Source organism: Lissotriton vulgaris, chromosome 11, assembly GCF_964263255.1.
Source record: "Lissotriton vulgaris chromosome 11, aLisVul1.2, whole genome shotgun sequence".
Lineage (NCBI taxonomy): Eukaryota > Metazoa > Chordata > Amphibia > Caudata > Salamandridae > Lissotriton > Lissotriton vulgaris.
In genome coordinates, this window is record NC_141699.1 from 854,376,257 (window position 1) to 854,395,033 (window position 18,777).

Sequence of the window (18,777 nt, forward strand, 5' to 3'; positions counted from 1 at the left end):
GTATATGTGTGACTCTAGAAAATGCATAGATCGGCCCTGGCGGTCCTCTCAGGACAAACATTTTGACGTGGCAGGCCCGCTGACAAAAATAATAGATATGGCGGAAGACGCCAAGACCTCTAACTCACTGGTTCACCCCAAAGTCCTGTCAGGATGAGTGCAGTGGACAATAATATTCCTTGGCAAAGTCAACTGCACCCTATCCATGGAACGTAGAAGGTCCCTCTTAATTAGGATTGACCCCAAATTAGGGGACCTAGCCACATTTGAACCTGGTCCCATGGCACTAAGTGGCCTATTTAGTGAGCATTTTATCAGGGAGCTCTGCAAGTTTGTCACTAATTCACCGGACAAGGCACATTCCTCATTTAAAAAGATTCCACCCCCCCTGGGTTTTTAGTGCGGCTGGCCGTGGAATGGGGTGCTCAGGCAGCTGCGAACAACAGAAGGCCTCTTTTCAGGGCACAGTCTATAGACAGGGGGACAGTTTCAAGATCAGTCCAGATTTAGAGGTTTCTAACCTACATGAGGATACTCCAGACACCACGGTTCCAGAGGCAGAGCTAAAGGTGGACACCAGCAGGGCACCTCTCATGGTGTGTGTAATTTGCTCACATAAAGTTGGGGGCAGACTGGCACGCTTTGCACACAATTGGCAGCCCCTGACGCCTGACACCTCAGATTTATAGATCATACACAGGTGCGACATAGAGGTTTTTGGCTCCCCGTCAAATTCAGACCTCCAGAACCTCTTCTTTTTTCCGCAGAGGAATCACCATTAGTGGAGGCAAAGGTTCAGGATCTCTTATCCAAAGGGTCTATTGTCCAGACAACACCACATCCATGAGGCCTTCTCAGCAACCACTTTGTGGTGGACAAACGTGATATGAAATTACCAGTTATCAATCTCAAACAATTCAATGAATGGCCAGTGTACCACCACTTCAAGATGGAGGGTATCCATTTCCTCTGAGACCTTCTCCTTGCCGAACAACTGATTGGTTCGCGTGGACTTATTGCTCCCCATATTTCCCCCACACCATTGCTTCCTCTAAATTCAATGTCTTCATGCCACTTACGAGATTACAAACCTCCCTTTTGGACTCTCCTCAGCTCCATGGTGTTTCACGAAGATCCTCAGACTAGTGGTGGAGCACCTTCTGGCCACAGGGTCTCGATTAATCATTTACTTGAACAATCTGTTGATGAACCAGGACCAAAGGTACTTACAAAGCCACCTACAATGGACAGTCCCCCTCTTGCAAGCCCTAGGCTTTCTCATCAATGAGAAAAAGCCAGTTTTATCGCCAACACAATCTATAGTCTTCCTGGGATTTGTAGTAGATTCAGTTCAAGCTACTCTAAACCTCTCCTCCAGAAAGACAACTATGATCAGACACAAATTGATTCATTCTCTGGCAAAACCAGTCACTTACCATCATTAGGTGGCGAGGGTGGTTGGACTTTTTCTGTTTGTCCTTCCAGGCTATATTTCCTGGTCCTTGACATTACAGGACCCTGCAACTACAAAAAATGTCACACTTGCGGAAAGGTCTGACATACTTAAAGTACGTGTCCCTCTAATTCAAAGCAAAAGTGGAAATCCAATGGTAGCTGGTCCATATGGAAAGGTGGGACAGCTGCGCCATCTTTTGGTCACAACCAGACTTAGTGATAGAATCAGATGCAAGTGGAGTGGGCTGGTGGTCACGATGTGGGGAATTCCCCACAGGATGAAAATGGTCAGAACAGAGGGCTCTCTTCACATCACTTGTTTGGAGCTGATGGTTGGCTCATTTACAGTGAGTGTTAGACAAAAGAACTAATACAATGTGATGTCCTCCTCAAGATGGACAATGTAGCAGTGGTTAGGTACATCAACCATCTTAGGGGGATATGATCCAAACCCCTATCGGATCTGGCCAGGACCTTCTAGGAGTACTGTCTGGAGAACTAGATCTCAGTCACAGTGGAACACCTTCCAGGCTCGGACAATCAGGTGGAGGACTGACTGTCTCGACACCTGAGAGACCTCAGTCTCTGGAAGCTGGATCCCTCTGTCTTTCGGGATATGAACCTCTGGTGGAGCCCTTTCTCTGTGAACCTATTTGCGGTCACGCTATATACCCAAATAGCCAAGTATTCCAGTTGCAGACCAGACCCCTCATCCTATGCAATGGATGCATTTATGCAAAACTGGAGGCGGAAAAGGGCTTATGCGGTTCCCCACTTCTCAATGATAATGAGGCTGCTCACATAAGTCCGACGACAGCACATAAGGTGGTGGTGATCACTCCTCTGTGGAAGTCTCAGGAGTGGTTTCCAGGTCTGATGGAACTTTCTTAGGATACTCCAATCCATCTACCCCTGTTTCCGGCTCTTCTCAGAGATACAGCCGGCAATCCCCATTATCTAGTCTTGGAGACTGCGACTCATGGTGTGGAGATTTACCAGGGACGATGGAATGTCCCAGGAATTTCGGTCCAGGCGGTAGACCTTCTCTCCAAGGCATGGGCTAATAACACTATTAAAAGATAAAGATCAGCTTGGTCCAGATGGATGGATTGGTATAGTTAATGACATTTGGATCTCATTGGGGCCACAATTGTCTACGTTCTGAACTTCGTGGCCTCTTTAGCATCGGAAGGCATGGCTTACAGGATGATCAATACTTTCCGATTGATGGACATTCTGTTGGTAACATCCATTGACATGCAATGTCCTTAGGGGAATACGACTCGCCATTCCCCCAGAGCCACGATATTCAGTCCTTTGGGACATGAACGTTCTTCTCAATCTTTTCCTCTCTTGGCCTAGAGACAAGTATCTTACTAGGAAGCAGTTGTCGCTAAGTTAGCTTCGCTCCTCTGAAATCATTCCTGTAGATGGGTTGCTGATGTCAGGCCTTTGGACATTGCCAGAAAAGAGTTTACTCTAGGGGGAGTTACTTTTCATGTTTTGAAGAAAATAAAAAATAATTCCAGAGTGACCTCATACCCAGATTTTTCGCATTCCCCCAAGTTATGCATAATGAGATGTATTAAGTCTTATGAGTCTATGATGGAGGATCATTGTCCCTATGGGAAACGGCAACTTCTTATTGCTCTCACAAAGACTCGTAAGGCAGTTTCCTCCCCTACCATCACTAGATGGGTCAGATGGTCCATGAAAGAGGCAAGCATCAACACTCAGACATTCTGAGCCCATTCCACCAGAGGGGCTATGGTGTCTAAAGCCTTCTCCCTGGGAACTCGCTTAGAGGATATCATGATCGCAGCAGACTGGTCATCAGACTCTTCTTTCAAGAGTTTTTAATTTGAGCCACTTCTTAACATGGCATCCTTGGTGGTGGATAAGCTTTAAACTAGCATAACCCTCACCTTTGGTCCTGACATAGAATGAAAAATTTGCTATGCTTTCGTAACAGAAAGTTTCAATTCTACTAAGGACACAGAGGTGAGGATTAGGCCCTCCTGGGGTCGTGGTACGACTGTGACCCCTCCGCCTCCCCCAGTGGTTGCGAATAACGCTTTGTAATGAATGTGATTAATTGATTATAATTATTAGTGAATTTGCAATGTTGATAGAGTTTGTCTCTGACTATACTGTAATGGTTTTATGTCGTTCAGCTCAAGTTGTTATGCATGATTGTTAACATGTTCCAGAATGGGTTTCCTAATGCTGTTCTCTCTTACAGGAAATCATTTGGGCAAGAAGGATTAATGGTTAACTCCTGACTATTCATCACTCAAAGAAAGAGCAGGAACTGACACTGATGTGGCAGTATAATGAGATTCATGCACCCGGATTGGTTGGTCTTCAATGAACTCCAATTAACTCTATCCCAAATGTTCATGAGATTTGTAGTTTTGTTAATGTTATTTCATGGCTGCTGTTTAATAAAAGCGAAGAAAAGAAACAATAGCCCTAGCCACCGTGTCCTCAATAGAATTTAAACTTTTACTTACGAAAGCTAGGACATTTTATATTATACTGTAGCAACACTGCAGTGTATTAAATGAACCATGAGGTTTTGGTAGACTGCGCATCCCAAACTCAGGTATTTGAAGGTGTTATCATTAGTGGCAATGAAAAAGAAGGAGGCTTGGTGAAATATTATATTAGTCCGGGATCATGCAATTTGGTGAAGTGAGGAAGCTGGGATTGATCCTAGGTTTTCTGCTACCACATTGTCCTTTGCCCATTTCACATTGTAGTCCCTGCCTTGTGTTTAATTCTTGGTACACAAGGTCAGAGCATGGGTGGCAGGCAGAAGCCTCACAGGAGCTGGCATCTTCTTGGGCCTCAGTTGGGTTCAATTTAAGCAACCAAGTACAAACAAAATTAGGCAACAGGTTGATCAGTGACGGAACTGTATCAGACAGTAGTAAGTAGCAACCTACAATGTAGAACCAACCATCAAACCAATATATTTCTTTCAAATTCCTCAATATGGCTCCTGATGCTGATGTCAAACCCCCATGTTGGGGCATTATTTGTCCTTACTTTTCTGTCCTATATCACCCTCTGTGTCCTGAAATAGATTGATGGCAGGGCTTAGGTAGCAGAGCTGGGCAAGGAAGATGGGAAGTTATATATTTATCTTCTGTGGATTTGACTATAAAATGATCATCTTTTACGGAGAGATTAATTACATAAGAAGACCTGTTTTTCTGTTAAGATGTCCATCAGCACCTCAGTGGCAAGCAGTTTGGTATTTATCTTCACAACATGTTCTTATTATACCACGCTTCAAGGAAAGCGAAACACGCTTTTCTGCAGTACCTCTGTCCAACAGTTATGGAAAGGATCATATATTTCCACACTGTTGACCCTCTGAATCCCATCAAAGCCTCCGATCACGTACAACCGGCCTCCAAGCACTGCCATCTTGTGCCGCCATCGGCCAAAATTTAAGTACTCGACTTGGATCCATTTGTTGATCGAGGCGTTATATTTCCAGACATCATGTTGTGTTTCTTTGCCACCTGTAAGAAACCACAAACAAAGCTTACATATGATGGACAAACTACTGCTTCAGAAAGTGTGGCTATAGAGGGACTTCGGGTCACCAAATGTGGGGACTGGTAAACAAACAAAGCATAATCAATAGCACAGTCGATTACACAACGCTGTATGGAGCTTGCTGAGAAGCAGTCATAGTGTACTGCGTTCATAAAAGATTGTCTGATAAAAGTACAAACGCAGTCACAGTGCCCTCGGACGGTCATCATGCTTTCACTATAAATGGAGCACACTTAAAGAAAATGATCAAGATTGCTTGCAAATATTTTTAGACATGGATACAGTTGGTTCTTTGGCACAACTAGGGAAATATATTTGCTTATCATTGATTTGAGGGGCAAGACTGCAGAGAACGAATATATTCTACTTACATATGGAAGTGTGCATCAATGCTGCAGCACATACCAGTGCAAGCATGGCACACTGATCTTACTTTACTCAGTTTCAAGTCACTGCATAGGATTGGCTTTTATACACAGAGAAATGTGTCTTTTCAACAGCCATTTAGAGATGGATTTTTCTTTCCATTTGAACACATCTCTTATTAAGAGAATAAAAGAGGGCAGCTTTGTCTTGTTCAGACAAATCAAAACAACTCATGAATATTATTGTGTAAATCTTGCCTTCACCTGATATTAGTCTCCATATGGTTTCTATCAGCTGCTCCATTGTCAAACTTTTCCAAATCCCCAACAATTCACCACCAAGTAGCTCCTCCCACACCAAGCTGCCCTGTTGAATTCCCTTTCTCCCCCATTCTTAACTGGGAACATCTTTCACTTTCTAACTCCCCCATTTCATCCTGTCTGCACTCTAGCTCACAGTTGCAAGCCCTCTTACACCTGGCTCCCTGTGCTGGCCTGTGCAAGCTATGACTTCACCTTGCTGCCTCTGTTTCTGTAGGTTATTTACTTACAAGCCCTTTAGCCCAAGGTCTCGCTTATGAAGCTTATCTTGGTCCCAGTTCTTTCCTTGCTCCCACCATGCTATTTCTCTTGTCATATGTATAATTAACTATTCCAAAATGAAACCACACTGAACCTTTTTCTATTGGAGCAGTGTAATTTTGATCACACTCTGAGATACTATAGGAGTGCATCCTAATCATGCGTGGTCAGCACTTGAATATATTCTGTGTGACTAATGTTACTAAGGAAAATGAAGTATTGTATATTTAGTAGCAGTAAATCTTTTATTTTGGCTATGGAGCCATAACAAGCTTACAGACATAAAACAAAGCATCAATATCAATAACCCATCATACAAACTCATTTCTCAGTGTATTAAAAAACAACAAAAAATCATGATCATTTGATTCCTACAATTAAAAAAACATGCTAAGTACAAAAAACACAATAGTTGTATTAAAAAACTTAAAACAGGAAAAAAGGGAATGACACGCGGAAGGCCTACTAGGTCTTTTCCCAACAAATTAGATATTAAATATCAGGATTTGCAATTATCTAGGGCCTTCCTCCTTTGATTCCAGGCACGGAACAGGTAGCGCGATACTGCATAGGCTAGTATTTTCCGAGCAATCGCATTGTAACCGATCCCATCCCCATCGGCCAAGGCACCCCCCAGGGGTGCCCGCTCTCACCGATGCTATTGGCCATCGCAATGGAACCACTTGCAGCCCGACTTCAGCAACGCCACACCCAGAGGGGCATCGGGTTTGCGGCACGCGCACTCCTGGTTTCTATGTATGCGGACGACATCACTTTATATGTCCGACACCCCCAGGAACACCTAAGTCCTTTAGTGCACAAAGTCATACGGTTTGGGGGCTTTTCAGGCATACAGATCAATTGAACAAGTCAATCCTCTTCCCTCTCACGGACGCCACCACTCCTTTTACCTCGGAATATCCCTTCGTCTGGGCGTTCGGTCCCACTCACTATTTGGGTGCCTGGCTGAGTAGGGACATGGACTAACTCTGGAGGGCTAATTTTGGTTGTGCGGCGGACTGGCTGGAGTCGAATATGCCCCTTTGGAGCCAGCTGCCCCTTTCGTTAGCTGGTCGAATAGCCATTGCCAAGATGGTTGTCCTCCTCAAATTCTTACATTTATTCCTGACCATACCTGTCCCCCTCACTGGCCACTTTTTTCGCAAGATTCGCTCATTGATCATCTCCCTTCTCTGGGCCCGCAAGCAACGCAGGATCGCGTACGACATACTCACCCTTCCGATGTCATGTGGCGGTCTCTGCACCCCTAACTTTAAGCTCCATGCACTATGTGCTCAGGCCAGCTTTTTGCACTTTCGGTTCCACCCGACTCCTTTCCAGCCTCACATGGCGGTCGAGGCGGATCTTGCTGCCTTGTGGCCTCTCACCACTGCCCTGTTTGCCCCAGCAAAACGCCCATGCACTGAAATAGACACAGTTGAGACCTTACGGTGGGCCTGGGAGGGACTTCGTAATACAAAAATGTTATACAGCAGCAGTAATAATAATGATGAAAATAAGAACATAAGGGCTGGATAGACAAATTCTCATCCTTCTGTTCTTTTTCTTCCTATTGTGTTTGCCTGTATTGCGAAAAAAAATTCATCATTTTTATCCCTTCTTTTCTTCTTTTCACTTTCACTCTCTCCCTTCGTTTTAAAAAAACTCTAATTTGATTATAATGTAAATAATGTTGAAATGTATAAAATATTTATGTATTGAAGTTCAATTATGAATATAGACCTGAATAATAGAAATATATGAAGTTGGAAAGAAGAAAGTCTGTTTAAGCTTTGGAATCATGTACATAGTGATGTCATAATATCAGAATTATAGGCTTATAATTGTTTAAAAAGTATCATGTTCAGTAAATCATAATCAAATGAGAAACTTGTTGCTGTGTATAGAATCATTCCATGTTTAAATAGTTTAAGTAAGCATCTATAGTATATACTCTTGGTGTGTCTAGTTAAGGATAAGTTAGTAATAATGTTTGTTGTCTATATTTTTTCTCGAGTGTTTGTGCAATAGACGGTCTCCTGATGAAGGCAGCAGTGCAGAAACGGGCGTGGTCTCTATTCTGCCGCTTGCAATCATCAAGTTATCATCTTCTATATATCTTAATGCATACCATCTATTATCACTTCATGGTTTGATTGGAAATCTTTGTAATGAAATTGTCTTTGTAAATAATTATGGTTTTGGATGTATAGTAATATTTTGTGATCAAAAGATGTGAAGAAAAGTTTTTATAAAGTAAGAATGAGTTATTTGATCAGTATATAAAATTGAAAGCAAAGAAAATGAAAATATGTTTCTAAATATTTTGTGGGTTATCTATACATACACTTTTATGGGTATGATTGATTATGGGTACTATTTATTTATTTATTTATTTTTGACATTTGTACAGCGCTCTGTTACCCGTAGGTGTCCTGGCGCTAAGTAATACTATGTTAGTGCACCTAGAGTATATGTGTCTTTTTTTTGGAAATAGAACCTTGCTATTGCCTCTCTTACACAAAAGTTATAAGTCTATACGTATAGCAAGTATATTTATTTAGTAGGGGTCCCCTTGTCTTTCTAAAAAACACTCCGCTTTTTTTATCAGCTACGGGCCTTCTGCTGAGAGTTCCCTCTGTCTTCTACCTCGATGACCGCCCTTGAGTTCCTATATTCTTCTCCCTCCCCGCGGAAGTTGGTAACTAAATTATATGCCATCACGCTAGCGGCCACCTCCACCGATCGCGCTCGTGTGGAGAGGACCTCGGCATAGATATCTATCAACCTGATTGGTATACTGTTGTAAGCATACTAAGCGATTATCCCCCAACTACCGCCTGCATCTAATTCATTTTAATTACTTGCATAGGCTTTACCACACCACTGTTCACTTGCATAAGCTGGGACTCATCCTTAGTGACAGATGCCTACGCTGTTCCGCCCCTGCGGCGTATTTCGCTCATCTTGCCTGGTTATGTCCCATGGTCGCCGATTACAGGTGTGAGATCTGTTCTGCTATATCAGAGATTACCTCCTCTTTCGTTCAGCCAGAACCCCCACTTTGCCTCCTCTGCTTTGTTAAATTCTGCCGGACGCCTCCCGCCGTCTACTCGCCATGCTGCTTGTCCTTGCACGGCGCAGGGTTTCCATGTGTTGGGGCCGCAAACCTGCACCAAATTCGCTCAATGGCTCGAGGATGCATCGCGCTGCCAGACCCTATTGCCTGAATTCTGGGACCTTATGCCAGCTAGATATCGCCCACATGACATATGGGGGCCCCTTGTGTCATACCATCTTGCTCGCTCCCCCCAGCATCTGGCTTCCACTCCCTCACTCCCCGCCAGCACTTTGCCTGCCGGTGTAGGATAGATATCGGCCTCCCCCACTGCTTCTTCTCCTTCTCCGTAGGCCTGCCCCTCCACTCAAGGCCTGTGCACCTCACTCCAATGACTGTTTATTGTCCAAATGTTCCTGTATTCCATTTGCTATGCTGCGCTTACTAATGTTATGTGCTATTGGTCCCATCTGTGAGCCGCAATTGTACTTATGTGCATAGTGTTGTGATTTAGTGCAAGAATGTGATTTTTCTATGCAATTTTGTCAATAAATGTTTTTGGGAAAAAAAGGCTAGTATTTCCCTAGTATCACTCGTCAGAAGCCTTGTTGCCTCCCGAAAGTGTCTCACTCCTATGGATTTAGGTGCTGCTACTAACTATTTCCTGTGTGCATTTCTATATAGGGGGCAGATGAAGATAAAGTGCTCTTCTGATTCCACTGTATTGGGGGAATTTGGGCAAAATTTCGATTTTGAGTGTGCCTTGTCCCATTTCAAGGTTCGGGTTCACAAGGGAAGTACACCACACCTGAATTGCACATATAGACATATGTAATGAAAAGAGTGCATTCGGTCCATATATGGCTTGAAGCACAGTGCGCACTTGTGGTTAAGGAACTGTCCAGTTAGACTACTATCCTGGGATACCTTCCATGTTTGCAACAAAGCTGCCTCCCAGAACTGATGTTTTGCTTCTTGGGGGTAATTTTTAGTAGCGTTAATCAAAGTGAAAAAATGGACACTTGTAACAGATCCAGACCATTGGTTGGAAAAACTATGGTACCCTCAAAAACCCAATGTGAATTGGTGTAGCGGTATATATCGTTCCTCCGCCCCTACATTGTGGTTCGTTGGCAGTTATCATTGGGTACCATAGGTAGTGTGGGTGCCTGCCTCAACCTGAGGCTCCTCTGGTCTGGATTGCAGTGGCCAGAGAAAAAAACATATGGTGGTGCAAAAGGGAAAAAATTTTAAAAATAAGATCTGCACTTTTAGGTATTTTAATGAAATAGTGTGGATCTTATGTTAAGAACAGTGGGTACTTATTCAGGATCGAGTTATGAGATCCTCAAGTATTCAAATTACAAGGGTGTCGACATGTTTCAGCCCCCTCTGGCTCAAAGGAGTCTACGGGGCTTTCGTCAGGACAAAAATGACAAACAAACAGAGAAATTCTACTCACACTTCGTTTGTGGAGTTCAAAGGATAATGAGGGTCAAATTAAACCACTCGAATTTTCGCGAGCCTGTGAACGAAATTATAAACAGACATATTGTGCAAAGTTATGAAACAATTTTGTCATAAAACTTGAATGAGAAAGGCACACTAGTAAGCAATAGTCTTAACTAGCAACACAGAGGCGTATTTTTCGCTAGACAAATAAACATTTCTAAACAGTAGGAGCGTTCCCTGGTAGGATAGAGGAGAGAGGGGTGTAGGCAAGGGCGTGCATGTGAGCTGTAAAGATGTATGTTACAGCGCCAATCATAGCTTAATGGAGTCGTATTTAGTATGGTGGGATATCACATGCTGTGAGTTACAGATTCTATCCCTACTATGAATTCCAATATTTAGAATGCAGCGAAGCTGTTAACATTCTTAGTGTGAAGCGTTCTGCACTTAAGTTGTGTGTTATCAGTTTGTCAAAATGCAATTAGATCACTCTCTCAAACAAGCATACAAGGAGAGACACTTACCCCCTATATGGGAGATTTGAGCTTGCGTCGGGGAGGTTCAGAGCTGTGAGGGACATTTAGGAAAAGGGTCAGATATCTCTTACCTTCAAATAGAAGGAGTCGGCAATTCGAGCGAGATGCGCGCTGCGCCATTACCCGCGTGTGTGCTTCCCTTCGCCGCTTGTGCTGACTCTGCCCCCGGATGTCGGAAGGGCGTCCGGGGGAGGGATTAAGACCGCGTTTTTTCTTTTTTTCAGAAACTTTATTGGGCTATAGCATGAAGAGCCTGGCCGGTGGGATCAGTGATAATACAACAAGCTTTATTGAGTCGCTGTATAAAGAGCCAGCCTGACAGATTCTGGCAACCATACACCGGCACAGTCTACGGGCCTCTAAATAAAGAAGGGAGTCAAAGCATCATTGGATAAACGATCTTACTCTAGTGAACAGCAAAGTGGTGCCAGGGGACATTATCATTCATCCCGGTGGTGTTGGTCTTCAGACGGTCCACCCACCGTTGTTCTTTTTCATACAGGATTTTTTCTGTATTGTGGGTTTTTTCAGATATCATTTCAATGACAGTCCATCTTATGTCGTCACAGGAATGTCCTTTCTCCAAGAAGTGGGCACAGAGTTTAGTAGTGTTTTTCTTCAAGCGGATATTGCTGCGGTGTTCCCCTATCCTGATTTTGATTTTGCGGCACGTCATGCCTATGTACATTTTTTTACATGGACACATAACCAGGTAAATGACGCACGAGGAATTGCAGTTAGTGTGTTGTTTTTGGGTCCAGTTTATATTTTCTGACAGTTGTAATTGTTTTGTGTGGGTTGTGAATTGGCAAACTGTACATCCGCCACACGGATAGTGACCACTCACTGGGACCATCATGGCATTCCTGATGGGTTCTTGGTTGTGTGTAGTTCGTGGTCGAGTATGGACTAGCGTGTCTCGCAGATTTTTTGATCTCCTGTTGGCGAAACGTGGTTTTGGCCAGTCAAATTTTCCACTATGAAGGATTTTCCAGTTCTTATTAATCAGTTTTTGAACCCCATATGTAGATGGACAAAAGGTGGTGACGCATGTCATGAGGTCTGGGATAGGGTCTTTCGGGTAGGTTTGTAGGAGGCATTCCCTCGGTTGGTGGTTAGCTCGTTTCATGCATTTTTGTATGGTCTTTTCTGTGTAGTCTCTCTGTTTTAATTTTACACATAGATCTCTTGCTTGGGTTTTGTAATCGCTGTTCTCTGTGCAGTTTCTTTTTAAACGAAGAAATTGACTGTAGGGTAGGTTGTCCCGCAGTGGTTTCGGGTGGTAGCTCTTATAGGAAAGAAGGCTGTTTTTGGCAGTGGGTTTGGTGAATGTCTTGGTTTTGAGTTTATTATTTTCTGTGAAAATTGTGAGGTCGAGGAAGTCGATAGATGCATTGTTGGCCACATGAGTGAATTTCAGCCATGGATCTTTGTTGTTCAGCCACGACAGGAAAGCTTCCAAATCCAATTTGATGTCCCAAATGAGGAGGATATCATCTATATATCTCTTCCAGTATAAAATACTGGAAGAGTAAGGATTTTCCTCATTGAGGACGAATTTATGTTCAAAATTGCTGACATACAGCCCTGCCACCGAAGGGGCAAAGGCACTGCCCATTGATGTACCATGTTTTTGTAGATACAATGTTCCATTGTATTCAAAGAAATTGTCTTTAAGTGCAAGTTCAAAAACTGATTAATAAGAACTGGAAAATCCTTCATAGTGGAAAATTTGACTGGCCAAAACCACGTTTCGCCAACAGGAGATCAAAAAATCTGCGAGACACGCTAGTCCATACTCGACCACGAACTACACACAACCAAGAACCCATCAGGAATGCCATGATGGTCCCAGTGAGTGGTCACTATCCGTGTGGCGGATGTACAGTTTGCCAATTCACAACCCACACAAAACAATTACAACTGTCAGAAAATATAAACTGGACCCAAAAACAACACACTAACTGCAATTCCTCGTGCGTCATTTACCTGGTTATGTGTCCATGTAAAAAAATGTACATAGGCATGACGTGCCGCAAAATCAAAATCAGGATAGGGGAACACCGCAGCAATATCCGCTTGAAGAAAAACACTACTAAACTCTGTGCCCACTTCTTGGAGAAAGGACATTCCTGTGACGACATAAGATGGACTGTCATTGAAATGATATCTGAAAAAACCCACAATACAGAAAAAATCCTGTATGAAAAAGAACAACGGTGGGTGGACCGTCTGAAGACCAACACCACCGGGATGAATGATAATGTCCCCTGGCACCACTTTGCTGTTCACTAGAGTAAGATCGTTTATCCAATGATGCTTTGACTCCCTTCTTTATTTAGAGGCCCGTAGACTGTGCCGGTGTATGGTTGCCAGAATCTGTCAGGCTGGCTCTTTATACAGCGACTCAATAAAGCTTGTTGTATTATCACTGATCCCACCGGCCAGGCTCTTCATGCTATAGCCCAATAAAGTTTCTGAAAAAAAGAAAAAACGCGGTCTTAATCCCTCCCCCGGACGCCCTTCCGACATCCGGGGGCAGAGTCAGCACAAGCGGCGAAGGGAAGCACACACGCGGGTAATGGCGCAGCGCGCATCTCGCTCGAATTGCCGACTCCTTCTATTTGAAGGTAAGAGATATCTGACCCTTTTCCTAAATGTCCCTCACAGCTCTGAACCTCCCCGACGCAAGCTCAAATCTCCCATATAGGGGGTAAGTGTCTCTCCTTGTATGCTTGTTTGAGAGAGTGATCTAATTGCATTTTGACAAACTGATAACACACAACTTAAGTGCAGAACGCTTCACACTAAGAATGTTAACAGCTTCGCTGCATTCTAAATATTGGAATTCATAGTAGGGATAGAATCTGTAACTCACAGCATGTGATATCCCACCATACTAAATACGACTCCATTAAGCTATGATTGGCGCTGTAACATACATCTTTACAGCTCACATGCACGCCCTTGCCTACACCCCTCTCTCCTCTATCCTACCAGGGAACGCTCCTACTGTTTAGAAATGTTTATTTGTCTAGCGAAAAATACGCCTCTGTGTTGCTAGTTAAGACTATTGCTTACTAGTGTGCCTTTCTCATTCAAGTTTTATGACAAAATTGTTTCATAACTTTGCACAATATGTCTGTTTATAATTTCGTTCACAGGCTCGCGAAAATTCGAGTGGTTTAATTTGACCCTCATTATCCTTTGAACTCCACAAACGAAGTGTGAGTAGAATTTCTCTGTTTGTTTGTCATTTTTGTCCTGACGAAAGCCCCGTAGACTCCTTTGAGCCAGAGGGGGCTGAAACATGTCGACACCCTTGTAATTTGAATACTTGAGGATCTCATAACTCGATCCTGAATAAGTACCCACTGTTCTTAACATAAGATCCACACTATTTCATTAAAATACCTAAAAGTGCAGATCTTATTTTTAAAATTTTTTCCCTTTTGCACCACCATATGTTTTTTTCTCTGGCCACTGCAATCCAGACCAGAGGAGCCTCAGGTTGAGGCAGGCACCCACACTACCTATGGTACCCAATGATAACTGCCAACGAACCACAATGTAGGGGCGGAGGAACGATATATACCGCTACACCAATTCACATTGGGTTTTTGAGGGTACCATAGTTTTTCCAACCAATGGTCTGGATCTGTTACAAGTGTCCATTTTTTCACTTTGATTAACGCTGATATTATTTGGGGAAATAAAATGGACACTTTTTCCTCGTCCCTCCTCTGATTACCATAGTATTAAGCAGCGGACAGCTGCGGGAATTTTTGCTCAAAAAAGAATTCATCTCATTCTCTTTACTTTGGAGTGGAACTATGGAGGGTAACGTTGGATTGAGCTTTGGCGAGAGCGATATAGCAGAAATCCTAGCGGGCCAATCACTTCTCCAGAACAAAGACCTGACTGAAGCTCTGGAACAAACGGACAATTGGGACACACTCTCAGAAAAGAAGAGAGAACAAATACGCACTGCGATTCACGGTATCATTATGACCGAGTACCTTCGACAAAAAACAGCCCCACGAGGCTTGTGGGTCAATAATGCCCCTCGCATCTTCCTACACGACCTGGCCTTTCGCAAGGATTGGTCTTCCATTTCTTGGAAGTGTACTCTTGACTACCTGGTACTAATCATAAAGACGGCCAAAAGACTCTCTGAAGCATTGTTAGAAGAAATTCATATTCTTGAAAATGAGTTGAAAAAAGGAATAAACCCATCAACCTACATTAAAAAACTGGAAGAACTTACTAAGGAAATGGCAGAGACACATGAGTTCATTATGCAAAACAAATTATCAAAATTGAGCAAGGACTTGAAGAAGTTTAGTCAAGAAAAAATGCACCCTTACACAAAAGAGGATTACAACTCCAATGACCAAAGCTCTGATAATGAATCATTGGGCAAAGCCTCCTCAAATAACTCGGTGAGCAGCTCTGAGGACCACCCGCCAAGAAGAGGTGGCTTTAACAATCGACCACAGAGGTTCAGAAGGGGTAACCGGTGGCAAAGACCGTTCTACCCAAATATGAATATGCCCCATTTCCAATCTTTTATGCCACCATATGGAGGATGGATGACACCATACAACTACGGAATGCCACATATGCCTCAACTAAGCAATGAACAACACCAAGGCCAACAAGGCCAACAACAACAACAACAGCAGCCTTTTTTATCCAGGGGCCAAAACCAATTCAGAGGGAGAAAGAAAAATATCGTTTGGCAAGATCAACAGAGGAGTGTCCAAACGAGGAGCATGTCGTCTGCTCAACCGAGCACGAGCAAAACCAACACTCGTTAATAGTTAATATTGCTAACATTGAACTATCAGAAGACCAAAGGAATGTTCTGGAAAAAGGACTTGGATTTGTCCCGACTCCACCTACTGACAATTTCAAACTAAAATGTGAAATAGCAGAGTTCTGTCGCACTTTAAAACTCAAAGCGTTCTTTGCAGACAAACCTTATCAACCTATAGAAGGAGATACCAATCTGAGAATAAAATCGACCTTCAACCCACCAGCAGGAAGTATACCTGCTGAAATTCACACTTTTGAACAGGCTATACTCAAAGGTATAGATAAAATGACTGCTAAGAAGAAACCTCAGTTTCAAAACCTGACCACTAGGGAACGACAGGCGCTTAAAAAACTTGAATCCAACACAGATATTGTCCTGAAACCAGCAGACAAGGGGGGAGGTATCGTGATCCTCACCAAAGAGGGGTATGATCAACAATGTCTCTCCCTCCTATCAGACAGAAAATACTATGAAATAATTGAGGAAGATCCCACAGGAAGGCTGCAAAATGTGATCAACATAATGGTCAATGAAGCGGAAACTAAAAGATGGATTACAGGGAAGGAAGCAGAGTACCTTTGCACTAAAGATCCCAAAATCCCCTTCTTCTATTCCTTACCTAAAACACATAAAAATCGATCACCCCCACCAGGACGACCCATCGTAGCAGGAATAGGATCACTGCTCGAACCACTATCAAAATTCGCAGACGAGTTTTTAAAACCAATAGTGCAAAAAACACCCACCTACCTAAAAGATACACGCGATCTATTGGTACAAATCAAAGACATATCGTTTGATCCTAACACGATGTACCTGGTAGGTCTTGACGTGGAGTCATTATACACCAGCCTACCCCAAGATGACACCCTACAAATGTTGGAGGACGTTCTTTATAGTGAAAGTTGGGAATATCAGACCCCAAGACACTTTATCTTACAGTGCTGCCAACTTGCACTTAAAGACAATTTCTTTGAATACAATGGAACATTGTATCTACAAAAACATGGTACATCAATGGGCAGTGCCTTTGCCCCTTCGGTGGCAGGGCTGTATGTCAGCAATTTTGAACATAAATTCGTCCTCAATGAGGAAAATCCTTACTCTTCCAGTATTTTATACTGGAAGAGATATATAGATGATATCCTCCTCATTTGGGACATCAAATTGGATTTGGAAGCTTTCCTGTCGTGGCTGAACAACAAAGATCCATGGCTGAAATTCACTCATGTGGCCAACAATGCATCTATCGACTTCCTCGACCTCACAATTTTCACAGAAAATAATAAACTCAAAACCAAGACATTCACCAAACCCACTGCCAAAAACAGCCTTCTTTCCTATAAGAGCTACCACCCGAAACCACTGCGGGACAACCTACCCTACAGTCAATTTCTTCGTTTAAAAAGAAACTGCACAGAGAACAGCGATTACAAAACCCAAGCAAGAGATCTATGTGTAAAATTAAAACAGAGAGACTACACAGAAAAGACCATACAAAAATGCATGAAACGAGCTAACCACCAACCGAGGGAATGCCTCCTACAAACCTACCCGAAAGACCCTATCCCAGACCTCATGACATGCGTCACCACCTTTTGTCCATCTACATATGGGGTTCAAAAACTGATTAATAAGAACTGGAAAATCCTTCATAGTGGAAAATTTGACTGGCCAAAACCACGTTTCGCCAACAGGAGATCAAAAAATCTGCGAGACACGCTAGTCCATACTCGACCACGAACTACACACAACCAAGAACCCATCAGGAATGCCATGATGGTCCCAGTGAGTGGTCACTATCCGTGTGGCGGATGTACAGTTTGCCAATTCACAACCCACACAAAACAATTACAACTGTCAGAAAATATAAACTGGACCCAAAAACAACACACTAACTGCAATTCCTCGTGCGTCATTTACCTGGTTATGTGTCCATGTAAAAAAATGTACATAGGCATGACGTGCCGCAAAATCAAAATCAGGATAGGGGAACACCGCAGCAATATCCGCTTGAAGAAAAACACTACTAAACTCTGTGCCCACTTCTTGGAGAAAGGACATTCCTGTGACGACATAAGATGGACTGTCATTGAAATGATATCTGAAAAAACCCACAATACAGAAAAAATCCTGTATGAAAAAGAACAACGGTGGGTGGACCGTCTGAAGACCAACACCACCGGGATGAATGATAATGTCCCCTGGCACCACTTTGTTGTTCACTAGAGTAAGATCGTTTATCCAATGATGCTTTGACTCCCTTCTTTATTTAGAGGCCCGTAGACTGTGCCGGTGTATGGTTGCCAGAATCTGTCAGGCTGGCTCTTTATACAGCGACTCAATAAAGCTTGTTGTATTATCACTGATCCCACCGGCCAGGCTCTTCATGCTATAGCCCAATAAAGTTTCTGAAAAAAAGAAAAAACGCGGTCTTAATCCCTCCCCCGGACGCCCTTCCGACATCCGGGGGCAGAGTCAGCACAAGCGGCGAAGGGAAGCACACACGCGGGTAATGGCGCAGCGCGCATCTCGCTCGAATTGCCGACTCCTTCTATTTGAAGGTAAGAGATATCTGACCCTTTTCCTAAATGTCCCTCACAGCTCTGAACCTCCCCGACGCAAGCTCAAATCTCCCATATAGGGGGTAAGTGTCTCTCCTTGTATGCTTGTTTGAGAGAGTGATCTAATTGCATTTTGACAAACTGATAACACACAACTTAAGTGCAGAACGCTTCACACTAAGAATGTTAACAGCTTCGCTGCATTCTAAATATTGGAATTCATAGTAGGGATAGAATCTGTAACTCACAGCATGTGATATCCCACCATACTAAATACGACTCCATTAAGCTATGATTGGCGCTGTAACATACATCTTTACAGCTCACATGCACGCCCTTGCCTACACCCCTCTCTCCTCTATCCTACCAGGGAACG

General features: G+C 43.2%; 1 protein-coding gene across 1 annotated transcript in view; it reads right to left on the bottom strand.

The window, feature by feature from the left end:
• The window catches only part of KLHL6 (kelch like family member 6), a 732,992-nt gene that overhangs the window by 98,974 nt on the left and 615,241 nt on the right, over positions 1-18,777 (bottom strand). The window contains exon 5 of the mRNA XM_086943989.1: positions 4,786-4,988. Within this exon, the coding sequence (XP_086800115.1) occupies positions 4,786-4,988 (203 nt within the window). The remainder of the gene's footprint in view (positions 1-4,785; positions 4,989-18,777) is intronic.